The 19,731-nt window shown below is 38.8% G+C and overlaps 1 protein-coding gene across 10 annotated transcripts in view; it reads right to left on the bottom strand.

The window, feature by feature from the left end:
* MLIP (muscular LMNA interacting protein) overlaps window positions 1-19,731 on the bottom strand; it is a 116,106-nt gene that overhangs the window by 69,662 nt on the left and 26,713 nt on the right. For all 10 annotated transcript variants that reach the window (XM_086744368.1, XM_086744372.1, XM_086744374.1 and 7 more), the window contains exon 2: window positions 936-1,094. In XM_086744368.1, coding sequence (XP_086600494.1) covers window positions 936-1,094 — 159 coding nt within the window. The remainder of the gene's footprint in view (window positions 1-935; window positions 1,095-19,731) is intronic.

Raw genomic sequence — 19,731 nt, 5'->3', positions numbered from 1 at the left:
TCAGGAATGCCTGGTTCTGCCTTACCCAGGGCATTACTTACAGCAAAACCAACACTGAGTGGCTGGAAATGTAACTCGCTAGTTAAACATCCTGAGGATAATATTCCAGTGCATGTCTCTTCAAATATGCCCATTTATCAGTCAGATAGGCCACTGAAAATGCTGAAACATGTTCAGATCACTGTGAACGGCTGTGAAAAGTTTACTAGCACCAAGGGTTGCAGTCCCAGCAATGACCCAGGGAAGGAGCTGTTACACAACAGCAGAATCACCATAAGTATTAATATTAATCTGAGGGTTCCAGTTTCCTCTCAAGCAGCATGGAATAAAATAAGAGGCTATTAAGTGTTGTGAGGCAGGAAAGGAATAACAAACACTATAGGCTGGCTAAAGGCAGAATAATTGGAAATGTTACACTGCTGGCTTCACCACCATGGGAAATCATGGGGACAAGCTTTCAAAACCGAAAAGGAAGCTTTCACTTTGTTGCATTACTATGCCGCTACGAAAGGGGTTAGCACCTTTGCTGGAAGCCACAGCACCAGCATTTGCTGAAACCAGGATCTAGTGACCAACTCTTGGTCAATTCTCATGTGATAGCACTCCTCACACCACCCTTGCTCCCGTGAAGATCAGGAAGGAATCCCCCCCTCATCTGCCAAGAATATAGCTCTGGCCTGACTGACAGAGGACAGTATTGAGATGGGTAAGGATTTCCGTCCAATATAAACTCTGCCAAAGGCAAAGCAGGCTGTTGAGCAGGTATTAGCCTTCTCTTGCACAACAGTTCTACATCTCTGGTAGGCTTGGTAATTAAAACGAAGCACAAGCCAAGAAACAGTTCAAAGGAAAGAGCTTCAGTTCAGCAATGCTCTGGACAATATTCTCTGTATCTTTTGAAAGAGTGAAAAAATTAGCACAAAAAAAATATCTACCTTATTTATAATTTCTTGATTGCTCAGATCCTTTGGCTCCTCTGGAATTATCACAAGGAACTTAGAGACATCTACAACCTCAAAATGAGTTGGAAGTCTTCCAACGGATGGTACAAATGTGAAGGTCAATGGTTTGGTTCCAGATTCTTGAGAAGTCACCTACAAAACACATCATTAGTTCAATTTTTTTTTTGTCTAAATAGAAGTGATTTTTGTTAGAGTTGAATTAATATTAATTACTTCATCTACATAACTTACAAGTCTCTTATTAATTATACTGGTGATTGCTTTTTCTAACATGTCATTGTATATTAAGGTCTTCTTTGCCAGACAGAATACTGCTTTGATTATACCCACCAACATCCTATGTATTCTAGCGGCATGGCACAGCAGACAGGAGAAAATTTGTTCAGTAATTTGTTATTCTTTCCATTTTCCATACCAGAAACAGAAAATGATATTCAATTCATTTCAAGGCTGCTTTTATCTTTGTTTAACTCCCCTTTAGTAGAACAACAATGTAATTATAGCACTGTATCTGGACATAACATAGCCCCTAGAGTATTTGCTTAACAACCTATAACAAATTGGGAGAACCTTTGCTCTGCAAAAAGAAAGAAAAACATGTTTACATTTTCTAATGCAAATGCAGCTCATTCTGAACAACTTCTGGGGTGAATTCTGATGCAAGGAAAATATTTTCTCCCATTTCTTTGGATCATTCAGCCACATACACCAATTAATTCTGTGTCTGTCTTCTCATTTCGCCCTCCCCACCTTGCATTCTCACTAGGAGCATGTACGTAGGGCCTGAATGCACTGAAGAGAAGAGAGACAAGAGAAGGCAATTTTACCTAAACGTTCAGTTTTATGACAGTGCTCTCCCATCATTTCCGTCCTCTTCACAGGAGATAATGGACAGGAAAAAGAAGTCCACACCATGGTAAAACTCTCAGTGGCTTTGCCAGATGTCACAAGAAGGAACTCCAAAGGCCTTAGCAAGATGAACAAACATCCCAAACCACTGAACCTGATACACTGACTTTCCCATTACTCATTGTAGTCAGTGTAGGTGTAGAAAATCCTTCCTTCTGATTCAAAACTGTGGAATATATAGATTTTCCCTTGTTTTATCATCTGATTTAAAGCTTATGGCACCTAATTGTGTTTTCAATGAACTCTAATATACAGAACCTTGAACTGTATTGAATTATAGAGAAAAACAGGACCATTGTTTTGACTCTATTTTCAGCTTACTTATTTAAAGTGAGACAAATTGGAGAGCTGTAGATCTCATTATGCTTCTTTGTAATTTGCATCCATAAGTAAACAGCAATTTTGGAACAGAGTGGGATTATGGAATACATGCACATGACCTAGTCTTCTCGAGGGTGTAACATTAAAAATGAAAGACACAAATTTCCAGTTTTAAAAAATCTAAGCAAATATTAGTTACTTCCAGTGACAGCTGTCTCCTGGGGGCCTCAAGCAAAACAGAGGCAGGTTATTTACACAAACACCACCAACTGCTGTTTTCCCTACAATTCAGGAGAAGAATTCTGCTCTCTCAGACACACTCAGAATAAATTTCCATGTGTCCACCTCTAATTCTGAAAGAATAAGACATTTTGATGTTTGAAAGTGAAAAATCTGAATAAATGGCAGCCACCTCGGTTCTGAACTCAGGCCTTTATGTTCAAAAGCATTACTGGAGCACATGATGCACGGCCTGAATCGGCAGCAAAAGGGTGGCTGCCAGCTGATCCACCATGCCAGGAGCTCTGGATGTCTTGTGTGAGGGATAAACAACATAGCTCTGTCCTTCCCTCAGCAGCCAAGGTACTCAAGTCTGACCATTGATCCTCATGAAGCAGCAAGCCATTTTTAAAATATGAATAGCCGGCACATTAAATACTTAGTCTCTGCTCCTGATACAAGTCAAAAGAGTAACATCAGAGCTCAAGAGCGTACTCCACGCGGCCTCTGCCCGAGCACCTGCTCTACCCAAAGGTGCTTTTCAAGAAGCAGGGTTACCTGCACACAGGCAGGAGCACCCATTGTATAGGCATTAGTGATTTCTGTATAGTTGACACTGTCCTTTACAGTCTTACAGAGCACCTGGGTCTCCACCGAGATCAGCTAGAGAGGGCCTTTGCTATCCTGCAGATCTGTAGCTGTGCTTTCATCTTCTCTCTCTAATTAGGAAATGCAGCTGGTGACTCTGGCTACCTCGGTCATCTTTACTAACTTTTTCCTCCTCTACCTCACCCTCTTGTCATGCTCTTGTTTGACACCTGACAGCAGCTCTTCCGCATCAGTAGGTATTCTTGTGTCAGAGCACAAAATATTCCTTACGAAAGAAAAAGGGAGAGAGAGAGAGAAAAGGTGTGCAAATAGCAAGGCTGCACACAAACAGATTTATAGAAAACTCCAGTCAAATGTGGTAGCATTGCGAAACTCCCAGTACTTTATCCACATCTTTGTAATAAGGAAATACAACCAAAAAGCCAAGTTATGAGGCTCCAGACCACTGCATAGTAATGGAGAGATCTTGCCAGCACCTAATTCTGTACTGTGTCTTACCCTGCACTTCCCATTTTATTGCTTTGGTGGAAACATTAAAGAATAGATGAAGAAAACCTTGCTGCATTTGGCCTAAGCACATTGTGGAAATAACCATCAAAAATGCTTCCAACCTAAAACTAAGACTGGAAAACACATATAAATATGTGCAAGCTAGAATACCTTTTCAGGTGGAAGATGCCATTAAAGCATGGCATTATTTATGTCCCCCTTTATATGTATTTTTCCTAGAGTTTAGCAAGTATAAACCAGCAAACAGAATTACTGCATTTCAGAAAGTCTTAAGCTGCCAGATACTGAGTGAGGCAGTGTGTAGGAATGCGCTCCTCTTAGATTCACTCATAGCAAGGGAGAAACAGGAACCTCTAGCAGGTAAAACTGGTCCTGCAATCTAGGCTGCATCACAGAAACCTAGCCGATGAGGAAATATCACAAGACTGGTCAGAAAATGCAAACATTTCCACTGGGGAAAACAAAAGAGAAGAAACTCTTGCTTAAAAATATCTTTTAAGAGGTTGGTTTTATTTTACAGGTTCCAAAAAAATAAGTAAAAATATTTTGACATTTCAAAACTTAAATTTTAATGGGACTAAGTGAAGCAGAGGGAACCATTATATACTTTTTCTTTTTTAAGGTAGAGAAAGAATTTTTGCACCTTTTTTCATATACTTATCTCATTTACTACATTTACTATATCTTTCTGGCTGATGTTTCTATCCTTGAAGAACTGAAAGAAATGAACAGGTTGGACTTTCAGCATATAATGATATCTGTTAATAGCCACTCTGATGAGTAGAGGTAAATAATGGAGAAATAACTTTAAAAGTCAAATTGTATAAACAGATAAACCTTCTTGCAGATTATAATCTTCCCTCCATAACCACTATTAAAAGCAGAAGGAGTTCAGTGCCATACATTCCCTGCTGCTGTAATTCACTTGAATCAACAGAGTTATGATGGCAGAAAAATGCCATATGCTAAGTCTATTCAAGTTAATACTAATGAATTCTGGTTTGTGTTATATAATCAACTTTACGTACAATGAAATAATTTAATGTTTTAATTACATCCTGTCATGTTATTTAGTTCTTTAAAGAAAATAAATTATACAGTTTAATATAAATAACCTTTGGATATCCATTGGGGCCTATAGGCTGCTGCATAATACATTGCCAAATAGATTTAAAAGGTTTAAAAGGATAAATTCATTCTAGATGATTCCTGTGACTTCCTATGTCATCAATTTACAAACAGGTTTGTTGCATAATTAATACCATCAATTTACAATTGCCCTGGAGAGAGTAACTTAAATTATATTAATTATTGTTTTTATTACCACAGCTTCTACAGTCCTTACTTATTAAGCACATTTTTATTGTCTTAGTTACGTTATGAAGACAAATGAACGCTTCCATTTAATCTCTCATGCACTCTGTACGCATTCAGCATACTGTTTATTTTGTAATTTAGATTCAGGTCCCATTGTCAGTGATTGCTTCCCAGGATTTCCTTCTGGAATACAGATTGCTAAAGTGAAATTGAATATGCTGGTTCACATTACCACTTTTTCCACTGATTTGCAAATGTAAGTCATTTCGCTGATAAAATGACACCCTGAGAAAACCCCACTCTTGAAATATCAAGTACTTCCTTTTGAGGCTGTTTATTTATTTGTTTAAAGGGCAGAAAAGAAAATACATGCATAAACATAGCAAAATAACAAGCGTGTACATCATGACATGGAAACATGTTGACTGAAGCGCTGTTTTGGTCAGAGCACAAACTCGCATGCCCACAATTCCTGCCTGATAAATATAGCTCTAACTTGGAGCGCAGCTAACACGACTCGCCCAGCCAGTGAGAGGGGCCGTCCAAAAATGCAGCCTGGGTTGTGTAACTGCTCCTTCAACTCCTTTTCTCTGTTCAGACTAAAGTCAAACCACAAAGAGACATTGTCTCCTCCTCAAGACAGAGAAAAAGGCTAATCTACTATAGATTAAAAAATCAATTAATGAGAGGTAAGAATCTTCAGCGTATCTTCATATCCTACCTTATAGCTATCACAGTAACCTAACACTGATTAGCTGATTATTGTGTAATATGAGCTCTGGTTTATCTAAAGCCTTTTACAAACAGCGGCAGATGATCATCTCAACACCAACTCTATATCTTTGAAACTTCAGGGGAAAAAGCTAAATCCGCTCCAAAAGTCCGGGATGAAATTACAGCCCAGCTGAAGTTTGTGCCAAAATTCCCACCGACAGCTGTGGTCCAGGAACTTCCCCAAGCCGCTCGCCTGGCTCTGTGATGTGCCCATTGTATCACCTTCAGCAAATCACTTTTCCTTCTTTCAGTACAGCAGTACACACTAAAACGCACACCCAGCCAGACATCTTTTGAAAATTAATGTGTATAAAGCACTGGAAAGAGCAAATGAATAATAGTTTAAAATTGTAACCTATTATTCATAATGCAAGAGCTCGTTGAAAAGAGCTTCTTTTCAACAATAAATTTAACTAGCTCTTCAGTCCAGCAGACTTCATACAACTGTAATTGCTCTTTCATAATGGCCTACACATATGCAGCTAAGCATGGTGAAAAGTAAGTAAAGATAACCTTTAATTTTCCCCTTTGCAACGGGCGAGTAAAACACCTTGCCTGTTAACGTTTAACTGATTTCATTAAATGCAGTTTGATTAAACAGTCATAAATCATTAGACCCTAAGGTGACCTCTATGTCTAAATCATATTTAGGGATCATATTTAAGGCTGTCTAACATGTTCATGTTCCCTATGAGGACAGGCTGAGAGAGTTAGGGCTGTTAAGTCTGGAGAAGAGGAGGCTCCAGGGAGACCTTATAGTGGTCTTCCAGTACCTCAAGAGGGCCTACAGAAAAGATGGGGAGGGCCTGTTGCAGCAGGCCCTCCTTTTGCAACAGGATGAGGGGTAACAGTTTTAAAATAGAGGGAGGTACATTTAGATTAGATATTAGGAAAAAATTTTTTACACTGAGGGTTGTAGAACACTGGAACAGGTTGCCCAGAGAGGTGGTGGATGCCCCATCCCTGGAAACATTCAAGGCCAGGTTGGATGAGGCTCTGAGCAATCTGATATGGTTGGGGATGTCCCTGCTCCTTGCAGGGGGGTTGGACTAGATGACCTTTAAAGGTCCCTTCTAACCCTAACCATTCTATGAATCTATGATTCTATGATCACTGACACCCTCAAAGCCCTTAGTTGCTCCAGTCTCCTAAACTTTCTAGGAAGCAGCATCTTCCAGGCTAAAAATACCTCTGGATGCAAAAACATCCCAAGCTGCTCTAGTCCATCACCCATGCACAAACCCCCAGCTAGGTAGTCCCATGTCCAGACTGCCTCCACCCACTCCCTCAGCAGGTAATCACCATTTCCCTGTCTCGTATTAATTTTACTGTGTGTCTAATTCAGAAACAAACAAGAATTATTGCTGCTGCTTTTGCACAGGTTTTTCTGTAGTACAGCCAGGCTTGCCATCTGGTCTTGCGCAGAAGGAATCAAGGACTGGCAAAAGTAGACTGAAAAAGGTTTAAAACTCATTGCAGAAGAAAATTTAAAAAAAAAAAAAACAAACAAAAAACAACCCTGGTGCTGTCTAACGTGTACATGGACTACTTATCAAACATGTTAGTGGTCAGAAGACTCCCTGGGAAATGGGAGAGTTCAGATCAAGTCCAGTGCCTGTGGTTACATTAAAATATCTGCACCTAAACTTAGGTCCTTACAAGGTCATAAGACTTATGAGTTTGTATGTAGAGTATCCACACACAGAGATATTCTCACACACTGATATACATAATATATGTTTATACAATGTTGTGATAATTCTGCCCAACAAAAATGCTGCAAGCTGCTTAGTCACATTAGTATAACAGCAGCAAGACACAGCAGACCACAGTTTACCAGTCCTTTTTTACAACTTTCTCAGCTTTCAGTGAGAAATTGAAAGTTAACCTGAATTTATTCTTTTTCCTGTAAAAGTTTCTTGCAATTTCAGCCCTGCAAGAGAGTGCCAGAATGCTGCCGTCATACTCACAGCAGTCTTGTAGCACGGTCTCATTAATGTGTGTGACATAATTCTCCTCGTTTTCTTTTCCTGAAAGCTGCACCTATCAGTAAGCAGGTGCAATTTTCAAATCAAGCACCGGGAATAGAAATAAATCCCTACTTATATCTGTCAGAGCGGAGAGATCAGTCATGTGGGATGACACTACGAAGGAACTTCAATTTTACAGAAGCATGCGTCAGCCATTTGCCCTTTGGTTTCTTGAGATGTCTGAGCGGTTGAGGGCCAGAGGGATTCCAGCCAGAGCAGCTCCCTTCCCAAGGAGCTGAGGCTCACATGTGGTGAGGTGTCCCCACCACATCACTGAGCACTGACGGCCTTGCCCTCACCATCGCAGGAGGATCAAGCCCACGTGGTGCTGCCACCGCAGATGAACGCCTCAGCAGTTCTCCTTTCAAAGGCGCATTGCAAAGCAAGGTGGGTAACACATCAGCGATATTGTTGCAAGAAATACATTTTGGGAGCAGGTGGTACCCAGCGTCACATCTGTGTCTGTACATATCCCTGCATATGTCTTCTAATGGACCATTATTTTTGTACAGTGAACTATTGAGTGACTCCACAAAAAGGATATATATCTGCTAATAAAACGTATGTTGTGTTATCAGGAAACCATTGCTTGAAGGCTGTTGAGGAAAACCAGGAGATTTTAACAGATGCCTCCTAAAGTATAAGCATGAGATAATAGCAGAAGCCTTGAAAGTGCAAGTATAGGATAGAGGCTCGAGGGCTACAAACACAAATCATTAATAATCAGTTATTGCTCACTGCAGGAACGCAACCTTGTGTGCTGGTATTAAGAATAACAGAGGAAGCAAAGAACCAGTATCCAGCACACATAAAACACATCAAACACAGTAGAATTTGGATATAATATAGAATTTTCTAGCCAATGGAGAAAGAACAAGTGAACAGTTAGCAAATATACAAAAGTAACTCCAGGTGGGCTAAAAGTGCAGTGGATGTAAGTCCCACCATCAATAACATACACCTCCCTGCAAACAACTGGAGATGCTGATGGCTTCCATAACAATACATAGAAAAAAAAAAAAAGAAGAGGTAGAAATGAGAAAGTTTGTCTAGGTTAGTTTTAACTGTATAATTACTGAGAATTAATTGTAATAATTGGACCTTTGGTCTTTAAGTGTGAGTATCACTGTAGCTAGACTAGTAATCATCATACAAGTCCCCTGCATGTGTGAATTTGTGCCCATTTGTGTAAGCAATACAATAAGGAGGCGCTAAGAAAAAAAAGTAGATTGAAGAGAGTGTAAGTATGAGAGGTAGTGTATGAAAGTCCCTCCCAAACTGATAAACTCAGGAGACTAGTGGTCCTGTTGAACACACAAGAAATAATAAATTCAGAATACCGAGCGTCAGCCCAGTCTGCCCAAGGCCACCAGGATGCACTGGCATCAGCAGTGAACAAGTTGGACCCCCATCGAAGAAGGCCATAGCTGCTATACATGGACAAAGACTGCAGGATTACACATATGTAGGAAGAAACAAGAGGCCCCCAGCAAAACTTTCTGACCACTCACCTAGAAGCCAAAGGCATAGGAGTAAAACCTTCTGCTTCTGCACAAAGGGTTGTCCTCCCAGCTGTGGCTCCAGCTGGGTAGCTGTGAGTTAGTGCATGAGTGTATGAGAGACCTGCACGAGTAACTAAATGTGCCGTGTGAATAGTTATCCGCTGTTAATAAGAACAGCCTCATTCTATTAATGATATTAGCTGGGCTAATAAAAAGAGTTCTGATAAACATTGGTTGTGTGAGTGCCTCCTCCAACTTGACCCTCTGTCAGGGAGAAGGGAATTAACAACATTTTAATGCTGTGATTAGACTGCTAATATTTCAATTAGATTAACTACATAATTTTGCATCTCTATGTGTGTTTGGATGCAGCAGATGAGATTGAGCATTTCCTCTTCGTGCAACTTTTCTGCTCATTTCTGAAGAGCTGCCCTCCTGCTTTGTTTACACACAATTGAAGAAGGACTGGTACAGTCTTATTTTAGGAGCTGACCTTTGAGGTCTGCTTTAAACAGCTCCAGGTTAACAGTTTTGTGTGAAATCCCTCATGGACCCTGATAAGGATGTGCTGAATGTCAGGGCTCTCAGTGCTTCACTGCAAACCTGCTGTTAGCAAGGGTGCTCCAGCAGTATTGCAACATACACAACAGCCCTGGCAGTCTCTCTGTGCTTCCCCAGGTATAACTGTATCCAAAACACGTCAACACAGACTGTGAACACCCCTATCATCCACTTCCAACAGCAAGAAATGAACAACCACGGCCCTTTATACTGCAGTCACCTGGTATTGTCGCACTTACTCTAAAAAAAAAATCTCCTCAAACCTGCAGGACCATGGGTTCAGACTCATTCATTTTCACGTTTGGTACTTTCAGCAAAGAAAACCACCTATTTCCAGGAGAGGATATAACGCAGTTTTAAACATCAGGAGGTCTCTCCTCACCCAGAGATTTCAGCTACCCTGGGTCACTTGAACGTGCCTGTTCTCTCTGCCCCAGGTTAATAGCTCCTGTCATTACCTGCTGCCCTCAGATACCAACATCCAGCTCTACCTGTGCTCACTGAAACACAAAAAGTAGAGATGCTGTTACTCACACACATCTTGCAGGTGCTGTATGCATATGGTCTCCACTAACAGCTGTCTCCTCACTCATTTTGACTGTTCCTGGTTCCCTAAAAGTTTCCTTTTCCTCTCATTTCTCCCTTCTATTAATTCTTTCCATTCTCAGCTAAGCAATAGAAAAAGTATGTTTATATTTTGTATAGCTTTTCCAGGTTCATTTCTAAAAAAAATATTTTCATTTTGAAAACTGCAAAAAGTAAGGCGTTTGGAGGGTTAAAATATTTTGCCCAAGTTTAGTTTAATTGTAAAGTAACTTTTCACTTAAAAATAATTGATCTCAAGGGGAAAAGAAAACATTGATGTGATTTGCTCTTGGCAGCACAGTTTCTATCAAGTTATATCTCCTGTGTTCAGACTCTTCCATTATTACAAAACTTTCATTTTCATTTCTTTTCAACTTCTGAAGCATTTTCAACAGATACCTCCTTTCCAAAACCTCTACATCTTGTGTCTGGGCATTTGTCTTGCTAAGGAGCTATAGTTTTGGATCAGGAATCCAAAGGATATAAAGAAAGACGTAGAGCTGTACAGCTGAAACTTTCAAAGGCTTTGCACCTGGCACCCATATATCGATGACAGGTAATAGTACATCTTTCACATTTCAGAGTTATCTCACTAATTGATGGTGATATACTCTCAAATATGATTTTCAAGACCCAAAAAGCCATCTGGCATCTGGATGTGTTAGGTTTTTGATCGATCAAAAAAGGGTATTAAAAAAAAAAAAAAAAAGAGAGAGAGAGAGATGCTTTCATAGATTCCATGAAACACAAATTAAAACTCTAGTCTCTATCTACTCTTATATCAGACTGAGGACTGGACTTCTAGTTATCTGCTGTAATTTTTTTCTGCTGCCATTCCAGTGGACAGCGGTGAAAGTCTTACAATACCAGCTAGCCCAGATCCCTCAACAACTTTCTGTAAGGAAGGGAACAGAGTTCTCATTGATGGTACATAAGGGATACGCAGAGTATTTTGGAAAATATTTCAGCTTTTTAACCAACCATAGGAGGAAGCAGTTGGTATTTTAATCATTAAGAAAGTAAGAATTAAGAAATTATTAATTAAGAATTAAGAAATTATTTTAATCATTAAGAAGTCCTGTATAATCAGCAATAGGCTTCCCATCAGAAGCTGCACTACCCTTTACAGTCAGCAGCGCAAGGGATTTAACAAATAATCAATACGAGCTCCTTTACAAGCATTCTTACCTGTCATCTGCTAATGAAACTCAATGGGCTGATAATTCAGATGTCTCTTTCCCAGGCTGCTGTCCATAGCATGTTGAGCACAGTTGGGAGATAAGTTAAAAAAACGAACACAAAACAGCAGTGAAGAAATGCGTGTGACAAAACTGAAGAAGAGGTCATATTTTCCACTTCTCAGCAAGGATTTTCAGAGATCCTTTTAACGAGCTATTTTCTGAGTAGGTCTGTGTGGGCCCAGAAGAATGCTAGCTACAAAGAGTAATTATTCTGGCACTCAGCTGCTAACAAACAAAAAGGTAAAGCTGGAGGGTTGTTAGCTTCTTCTGCACATTCGCGGGAGGGCAGGATGATAAAGTTAGGATCTTGTTTTCTGCTTTGTGCTAATCATTAAAAAGCAGCTGCCTTTAAACATTTAACTTGAGCTTCCCCAAATGTCGAGAATACTGCATGTTTAACAGTGCCAGGGTAATTTTCATATGCCTATCTATTTGGAAGAATAGCTACACTTGTTAAAATTCAGTAATTTTATTTTTATTTTTTTCAACAAAAGCATTTGTGTGAAGAATAGTCATTTTACAAACTTGACTTTGTCTCATCAGAGAAAAAACATTTTGAGTTTTGCACTCTGGCATAATCGTTCAGCTAAATACAGTCATGTACCATTCCTCAGATATTTCAGAGTGTAGGAGAAAGAATAGGAGTAGATTTTCCACAGCAGACTGTACATTTTGTACCAAGAACAAGCACAATTTCTCTAGGCAACAAATCTGAGCATCCTGCAAACTGGAATCTATACTTTGCCTCAGGCTTCCTATGCAGCCCTGAGTAAGTGCCTATAACTTTGCCTATACTAAAATATCTGACAGTCCGTGGGTAACTGCAACTTCTCCATATATTCCCAGATATCCTACATCCACATTGCATTATTTGACTAGTTTTGGTAAAGGTAGCATGTCCTTAACTTAGGACAACTCTCCCCTCTCCAGTTTCTGTACCTAGGGATGACATACGGCATCTACCAAAGCTCCCATCTGAGTCCAGCCAAGCAGTTCTTCATAACCAGGACTATCTCATTCAGATGGCCATCTTTCCCTAACTCAAGTTCTTGTTTTGCCCTGCAAGTCATATTCCTGCCAGAACAGAGATATAAATGACATTGCTTACTTTCAAAATCAGATTTTCCTTCTTTCTAGCCTTATGCTCTTGATTTTGTATTTCACTGTCAATTAGCACATCTGCCGCCCAGTGATTCTTTCCTCCCTCTTTTTATATTGTTCTTACTAATCTCCCATCTCCCAGGTCTCTCTCAGCCATTCTGCCATCTGTCTCCAGTCTGCAATCTATCTTTAAGTTATGGCCAATAGAGTATACAACATCTGAAGCAGACTTCTAGAAAAGTGTGAAAACACCATGTATTTAGGCTTGGCTTCATGGTCAAGTATGCTACTAATGTGAAGCTTCTAAAGAAGAGTCTTCCAAATTTGATCAAAATTCTGTCAGTGTTATAAAGTATGCATTATTCTTTCAGCTGAAAAGGGGTAAATAACACTGCCTCTATAGATACTATGAGCTAGTGATCAAAAGGACCACAGTATTATAAAAAGGGTGAGTGACTTAATTTTAATGAGCAAAAATCTACACATTGTCATTTACTTCCTATTTTCTTCAGAAGTTCCCAGCACAAGAATAGAGGTAACAATGCAATGGAAAACACTTTTCCATATAGTAACAAAAAATGGAGATTCAGTACTTGATTCCTACGTGTTTGTACTTCCATGTTGCATCTGCACTCCAATTGGAGGAAGGCATGGGCATAATAATCATAGCTTTAGATTAGAGAAGCAATTGTGTTAGTTTATTGTCAGAACTATAATTTCAGAGATTTTATAAATATTTTTATTACCTTAAAATATTTCAAAGCCCATATTCCCTATAATACCCCAAAATAAAATCAGTGCAACAAAGGCTGACCCTGACAGCAATTCCAGTATATTCCATCTAGATCCTTAAACTACCTTCATCGCCTGGGAAAACTGGTTACCTTTAAGTTGTGCATTAAGTGGCGTAAGTAACATGTCGCATGGGATGTACTTTCTCTCCTGTCCAGCAGTTTAGCACTTTGATTATGTTAATAGTCTTCTTAAGTCAAGGTTATCTTGTGCTACATTTTTGTATTAGCTAAAGACACATACATTCTTCAAATTATAAGTTTTATATTCCAAAATCCTGCAGCCTCTCAAAGAAACCTGTGCTTTTTTTTTGCCTTAGTGGCAGATGACTCTCCAGTCTCCTAAGAGCAGAGCTGCCAGATTCAGGGAGAATGTTGGTTGCTTACTGCAATTTTCTAAAATGTCTGGATTAACAAACTCAAGGTGTTTCACTTAGCAGCTTGTTGTTTTGAGATCTTAGTCAAAGTTTTAACTTCCACTAGCAAGGATCAGTAAAGTAGACATCAAATATATATCCTTTGTTTAAATTCAAGAGGAAAAACCCTACAACTCACTATTTTTTCATCAATATTTTGTCAAGTTAGAAGGTTGACAGATCATATACAAATTTGGACTTAATAAAACTCCTTCTTATGTTTCAGCAAATAACTTCTGCTAGGATTCTTTATCCTAGAGATTATATAAGTCCTGTGAACAGTATTAAGAAATCACAAGTATTTTTAATAAAGCTTTCACATCTGTATGCACAAGGCATCATGCAACCTGAAAGCTTCATAGTCGATGTCTCCTGAACAGCTTCACAGGCTTACATAATACAGGAGCATATCTAGTCTTAAACTAAAAAAAAAAAAAAATACAATTTTTTTTAAAGTCTAAGCCATGCATTAAGAACATCTTAACAGCAATGCAGTCCAATGTAATTTTATTTATTAATGGTTTGTGCTAAAGCTTCAGGTTATTTTAAAATTGTCTCAACTTAATTTTTAAGAAACAGGCATTGACGTACTACTACTTTCAAAGTCTGTCTTTTTCATAGTGTTAGATTTTTTTGTTCCTTCTGACTACAGCTGTTTCTTCAGGAAAAGAAAGTGATTAGGAGCTCAGTCTTGCCAACATTATCCAGCTGCGGTTTTGATTACAGCAGAGACTACAGGTCAGTGGGAGAGCTCAGACACTCAAGAAAAGCACAAGGCAGATGTGCCTGCAGGATCAATCTTCTTCTCTGAAATGCTTGTTCTCTGACTTTTAAAGGAAGTGTAATAAATTACATGGATTTTACTGAAAACGCAGTTACCTCATGGGGTACACATCTTACAGCTCCAGTCTCTGATTTTGCATCTTCCCTGAATACTAGGTCTTGTTTGTTAACTAGCCAGAAATTGGCATGGAGAGAAAAGTTTGAAAGTTAAGGAAATTAAACAAGTTATTTTTGGAAGTGACTCAAAACCCTTCTTGCACCAAGTACTTATTTTTCCTCTGCCTCCCAGAAAAGATCCTTGTAGGAAATCACCGAATATACTGGTAGCTGGTAAAATTTCATTCATTTAAAAGGTTGCCTTTAACTTCAGTAGAAAAAGTCAAACAGTGTGTTTGTTGCATGCAGTATTGCCTCAGCTGACTCTATATTGCCATTATACATAGGAAATCTCATCTCCTTTGCAGCTCTGAAGTGGACCAAGAATTTTTCATTTAAGTATTTTCTTCCACATAAAATGTCAGCTTGAGCAAAATCTTTTAACAGAATGTATTTGCTTTTACTCACTTTTCATCTGGAAGTTTCCCTGAATCCAGAATGGACTGACTAGTGGAAATGCCGGGACAGAGACTGCTTTTGAATACATCTCTCTTTGAAGGACAAAAACGGAAACTTACCCCAAGTTTCCTTACAGCATTGATGAATGTCCAAGCTACCAGGGCTGTTTTCAGATGTCTCTTTCTCAGATGTGCTTTTCAACATAAGCTTTGAAAGATGTCTTCTTCCATCAGCATCAGAAAACAAATTGCCAAAGGTTGACACTTCCCTTCAGATAAAGTTTTTTCCTAGCCAGAAATGTCAAACCCAGTCACTGAACACTATAATTGTGGCATGACCTCCCAGGGTCAGGGAAGCAATTAGCACAAAAATCCCGAAGCTCAGGCCTTGGGTGAAGAATGTGAGGAGCGAGCAAGGAGCTTTAGGCAATTTTGAGAGGAAACCTTTTGTTCTGTAGCGCTCGTCTGGCACCTGCCTTTCATCAGCCAGCAGCTGAGACCCCACTGCAGCACCTGAAGTTCACAAACAAGCCAAAAGGCTGCAGATGAAGGCTCTGGACTGAGGCGTTCTCATCAGCCTTTATTCTTCTTCCAAGACAATGCATGTGAGGAACACACATTGTCACAGATATATTTGAAGTAATTGGCAAGCATTTTTATTTGACTTTTTACTAATGATAAATAAATACAAGATTTAAAGTTGCACTGGCCCATAGCTGTTCTTGGCAGAATTGAACAGCAAAAAAGGCTTTCTGCTACAGAAAAAAAAAAACAAGTCTGCTTCAGAGCTCCTTGTCTGCTACATAGGGCACAAACTATTTCTTCTTTATGCTTTCCCTCTGGTTTACTAGAACCTTCAAACATTAATTAGAGCATTCAGGATTAAGAGGCTTTTGGCATGCGTTCTGTAGAAAGTGTGTGTGTTTGTAAAATGAGAGACCAGAGAATGCGATGTGGGTGGAGGTGAAGTGTCAAGAATTTAGGATTTGCTTTTGCAAATAGCTATGTCAGCAGACTATACACTTGTCCTATTAAAATAAATTAGGCCTTGCTCACATGAAACTCTACAGTTTTTAATGGTTATCTGGGAAAAAAAAATCAGATTTTGAGCTGGCTTTATGAAGTTTTTGAGATCATGTAAAAAGAAAAGTAAAATGTGCTTTAAGTTTGCACCTGCCTACTTAAAAATATACTTCATTCCATGAAGCCTAATTAAAGGCACAATAATTATGCTATATCACGTCAAAAGATTAAATTCTAAATGATCAGCTTGTTTCAGCTCTCATAATTGCCTAAATGGCACACTTCAGAAGTTGCTTTTCTCATCCAAACTCAGCTTATCTCTCTTGGAGCATGTGCACATGATTGTGAGGCTATTTTAAAAAGTTGTTATCTGTCAGTGGTGGTACAGATAGTGAACCAACCATCTATGGGCTGTTGGACGTCTGCAACTGCAAAAAGAAAAAATGACCATGAAGAAATTGGGTTTATTTAAATAGCCTACCATTACTTCTTCCCTGGGCAGCATGCAAATGAGTCTCCACTAACAAGGGATAACTCATTTGAACGTGTTAATCGAGCACTTTCAATCATACGACCTCTCATATCTGGTAAAACAAGCCTGAAACATCACAAAAAACTCTTCTGCAGGATTTCTTAGTCAGCAGTATTGAATTCTGCATCACTTCTAATACATTTAGCTTTTTTTTTTTTGCTGTTTGCCACCACTTTAAAACAACTAGTATGCAAATATACACTTAGAGAGTATATTCTGGGTAAGAATTTTTATACACTGTAATATGTATGTATTCCTCATAGCGACTGATTGGCAAGATAAACCCTCTGGTAAGGCTTCATGTTTCTTCTCTATTCAGATTGAGTTCACCCTTTTGCAGCACACAGACAATGTCCATTAATGAAGTTATCAAACACACACCTTCTGGGAGCCTTATGTGTCTGGTTCAAGGCACAGACATTAATATTCTTCATTATAAAGTAACAATATGATTATTGAAAAATGAAATCTAAAATCAAATAAAAGCACAACATTTTGAGGAGTATGCAAAGAATGCTGTTTACTCATACGGCAGCAAAAGAGGATGCACAAAAAAAAAGCCACAAAATGCTAGTTTGCTGTTAGCTCTTGCCATCAAATGTAAAAGATTTTCAAGCACCCAACTAAATTCTGTTCAGAATGAAGAATATTTTAAGAATGATTTAAAAGTTCTTAAAATTATCTCAGTTACCACTACAGTAGATTGGATCATTCAATGAAAAAACCCCATAATAAGAATATTTAGAAAGAAAAAAATGTTAAAATACTAATAAAAACTAATTTAGGATGAAGTAGCACAGATGGATTTACTTAAAAATAGATAGAAATTCTACAAAAACATCTATGGAAATAATTAATATTTAGGGCAATGCAGAAGTGACTAAGGACCAGCTGATCATCAGGCCATGGGAATGAAAAGGAAAATTTAGGTCCCCCACATTGGCCTGGTGAATACTCAATTATTTAAACAACATGAAAGACTTTCATTAGGAGAAATTCACTCACATACTCTGTGCCTACTGATAAGGTGTTGTAATTCTCCTGCAAGTTAAGAGATCTAAGTTCTCTTCACAATGTTTGCCCTTTTCTCACTTTTATCTAGGCGTCAGCTGTGCACCGCAGCCTGAGACAGGATGTTGGATGAGATGGGATTTTGGTTCATCAGCATTCAGCATGGACACTTTTATAGTCTCATTCTCACAGGAAACTGATATCTAGTTTAGAGGCCTAAATTTGGAAAGAATCACAGCTGAGAATGCCGAACAAGACGACCGGCTTCCCTGTGGCCTGGCGTTAGACGCTTACAAGGCCAGGGTTTAAGGTATTTTCTATGGCTGGCTTTTCCTGAGGGGTCTTCGAAGCAGCTCCCTATCACGACTTTGGGGTGATAACTTTCTTGGGTGATTACTCCAGACAGACCCAAGTGACCCTTGTTTAAGCTCCTGAGCCAGTCTGGAACAGCAGCCATGTAAAGCTCAAGCTAATTGTGTAACATGTCACTTCAATTTAATAAGCACAGCTCTGTGCTGACCAAATGACTCCACATTCTCCACACCAAAGTGTCTCCCATCCAGATGGTGCGAAGCATGATGGGAGGTGCTTGCATCCTTTCCTTTAAACATGGCCCCACAGGCTGTAGAGGGATCAAGCATGCAGCACCGCCCAGGGATTGCAAGAGACATTTACTATATCCTTCCATAGTACCCACATAGTGAAAATAAGACAAAAATCTTTGGCCAAATGAATTCCAGTGAGATCTAGAGTGGTAAGTCATCATAGCCTTGTGCAAATTAAACCCTCACCGCTCAGATTCCCACCATTCATTCAGAGTCTGTGCTAGTTACATTCCCCCCAAATTCCTGTACTTTGAAGGGTCGTGCAGTTTGCAGTGTGTTTTTTTCCAGAATGTCCCTCTTAAATCAGGCTACTAGTTTGATATCAAACATTTACATTCAGTTACCATCCTTTAACTATTTTTAAATTGCAATATAATGATTAGCATGTTTTAAAGATACATCAGTCATTACATAAGCAATACCACAATTCCATTTTCAACAGAAAATATATGTTTTCCAGACATTTAATTCTGATGGAAACATCAAAAATGTGTTCGTACTTTTTGAAAGGTGAAAAAGCCTTAAATGATGTTGGTTCTGTTCACATCCTGAATTACTAGCAATGAAATTAATTATATGACAGTCTTTCATAAGAAAATGTTACCTACAAGGCATTTCATATCCAAACTAATAAATGCTATCTCTATCATTAAAAAAAAGACAAACACAAGAATAAATATCAGCTTATTGCCTTCCGAAGGAGAAGTTAAGGGCAATGCTACCAAGTGAACTGAAGAAATATACAGTAATCACGCTCCTGCCAAGGAATATGTCATGAAGAAATCAATGTGATACATATGTTAACGCATGCCAATTTTATTATAACATCAAATCAGGGTCCTAGGTCAATATTTTGAGTAGTTGATGATAAAAGTGACACTGGTAATAGCAGTATCGCTTATCAAGATATGTTAATGTCAGCCTGCTTCTGTCACTGTCAACAGCTAAAATGTACAGTGATAATGCACTACATATGCTACCTACCTCTCTCTGCCAACACCAACCTAACTTACATCAAATCTTTCTAGAGAACACTACTCAACATGCTCTGCTACAGCAAGTTGAGATATCAAGGCTATCTAACTTAAGAAGCTGATGAATAAATAATAAACCTTCAAGCATTACAAGCAAACTAAGATTCCTCCAAATGTAGATATTATAGAAAACTGACAATTATTGCAGTTGCACATTCAAATCATTTTCACAATAGTAAAATACCTCAGCTTCATAGTACCACATATAGCACCTATTAATATGGTAATAGCTGTATAATAGAATTACTTTTTATTATCTACACAAGACCTTGAAATCATTTTACAGATTTGCTCCCAGTGAAGCTTTTATAACAGTCAAGGAACCCCAGCAGGAGTATTGA

Source organism: Chlamydotis macqueenii, chromosome 3, assembly GCF_036417535.1.
Source record: "Chlamydotis macqueenii isolate bChlMac1 chromosome 3, bChlMac1.mat, whole genome shotgun sequence".
Classification (NCBI taxonomy): Eukaryota; Metazoa; Chordata; class Aves; order Otidiformes; family Otididae; genus Chlamydotis; species Chlamydotis macqueenii.
Note: the sequence above shows the minus strand (reverse complement) of the source record. Positions and strands in the feature narration are given on the sequence as shown.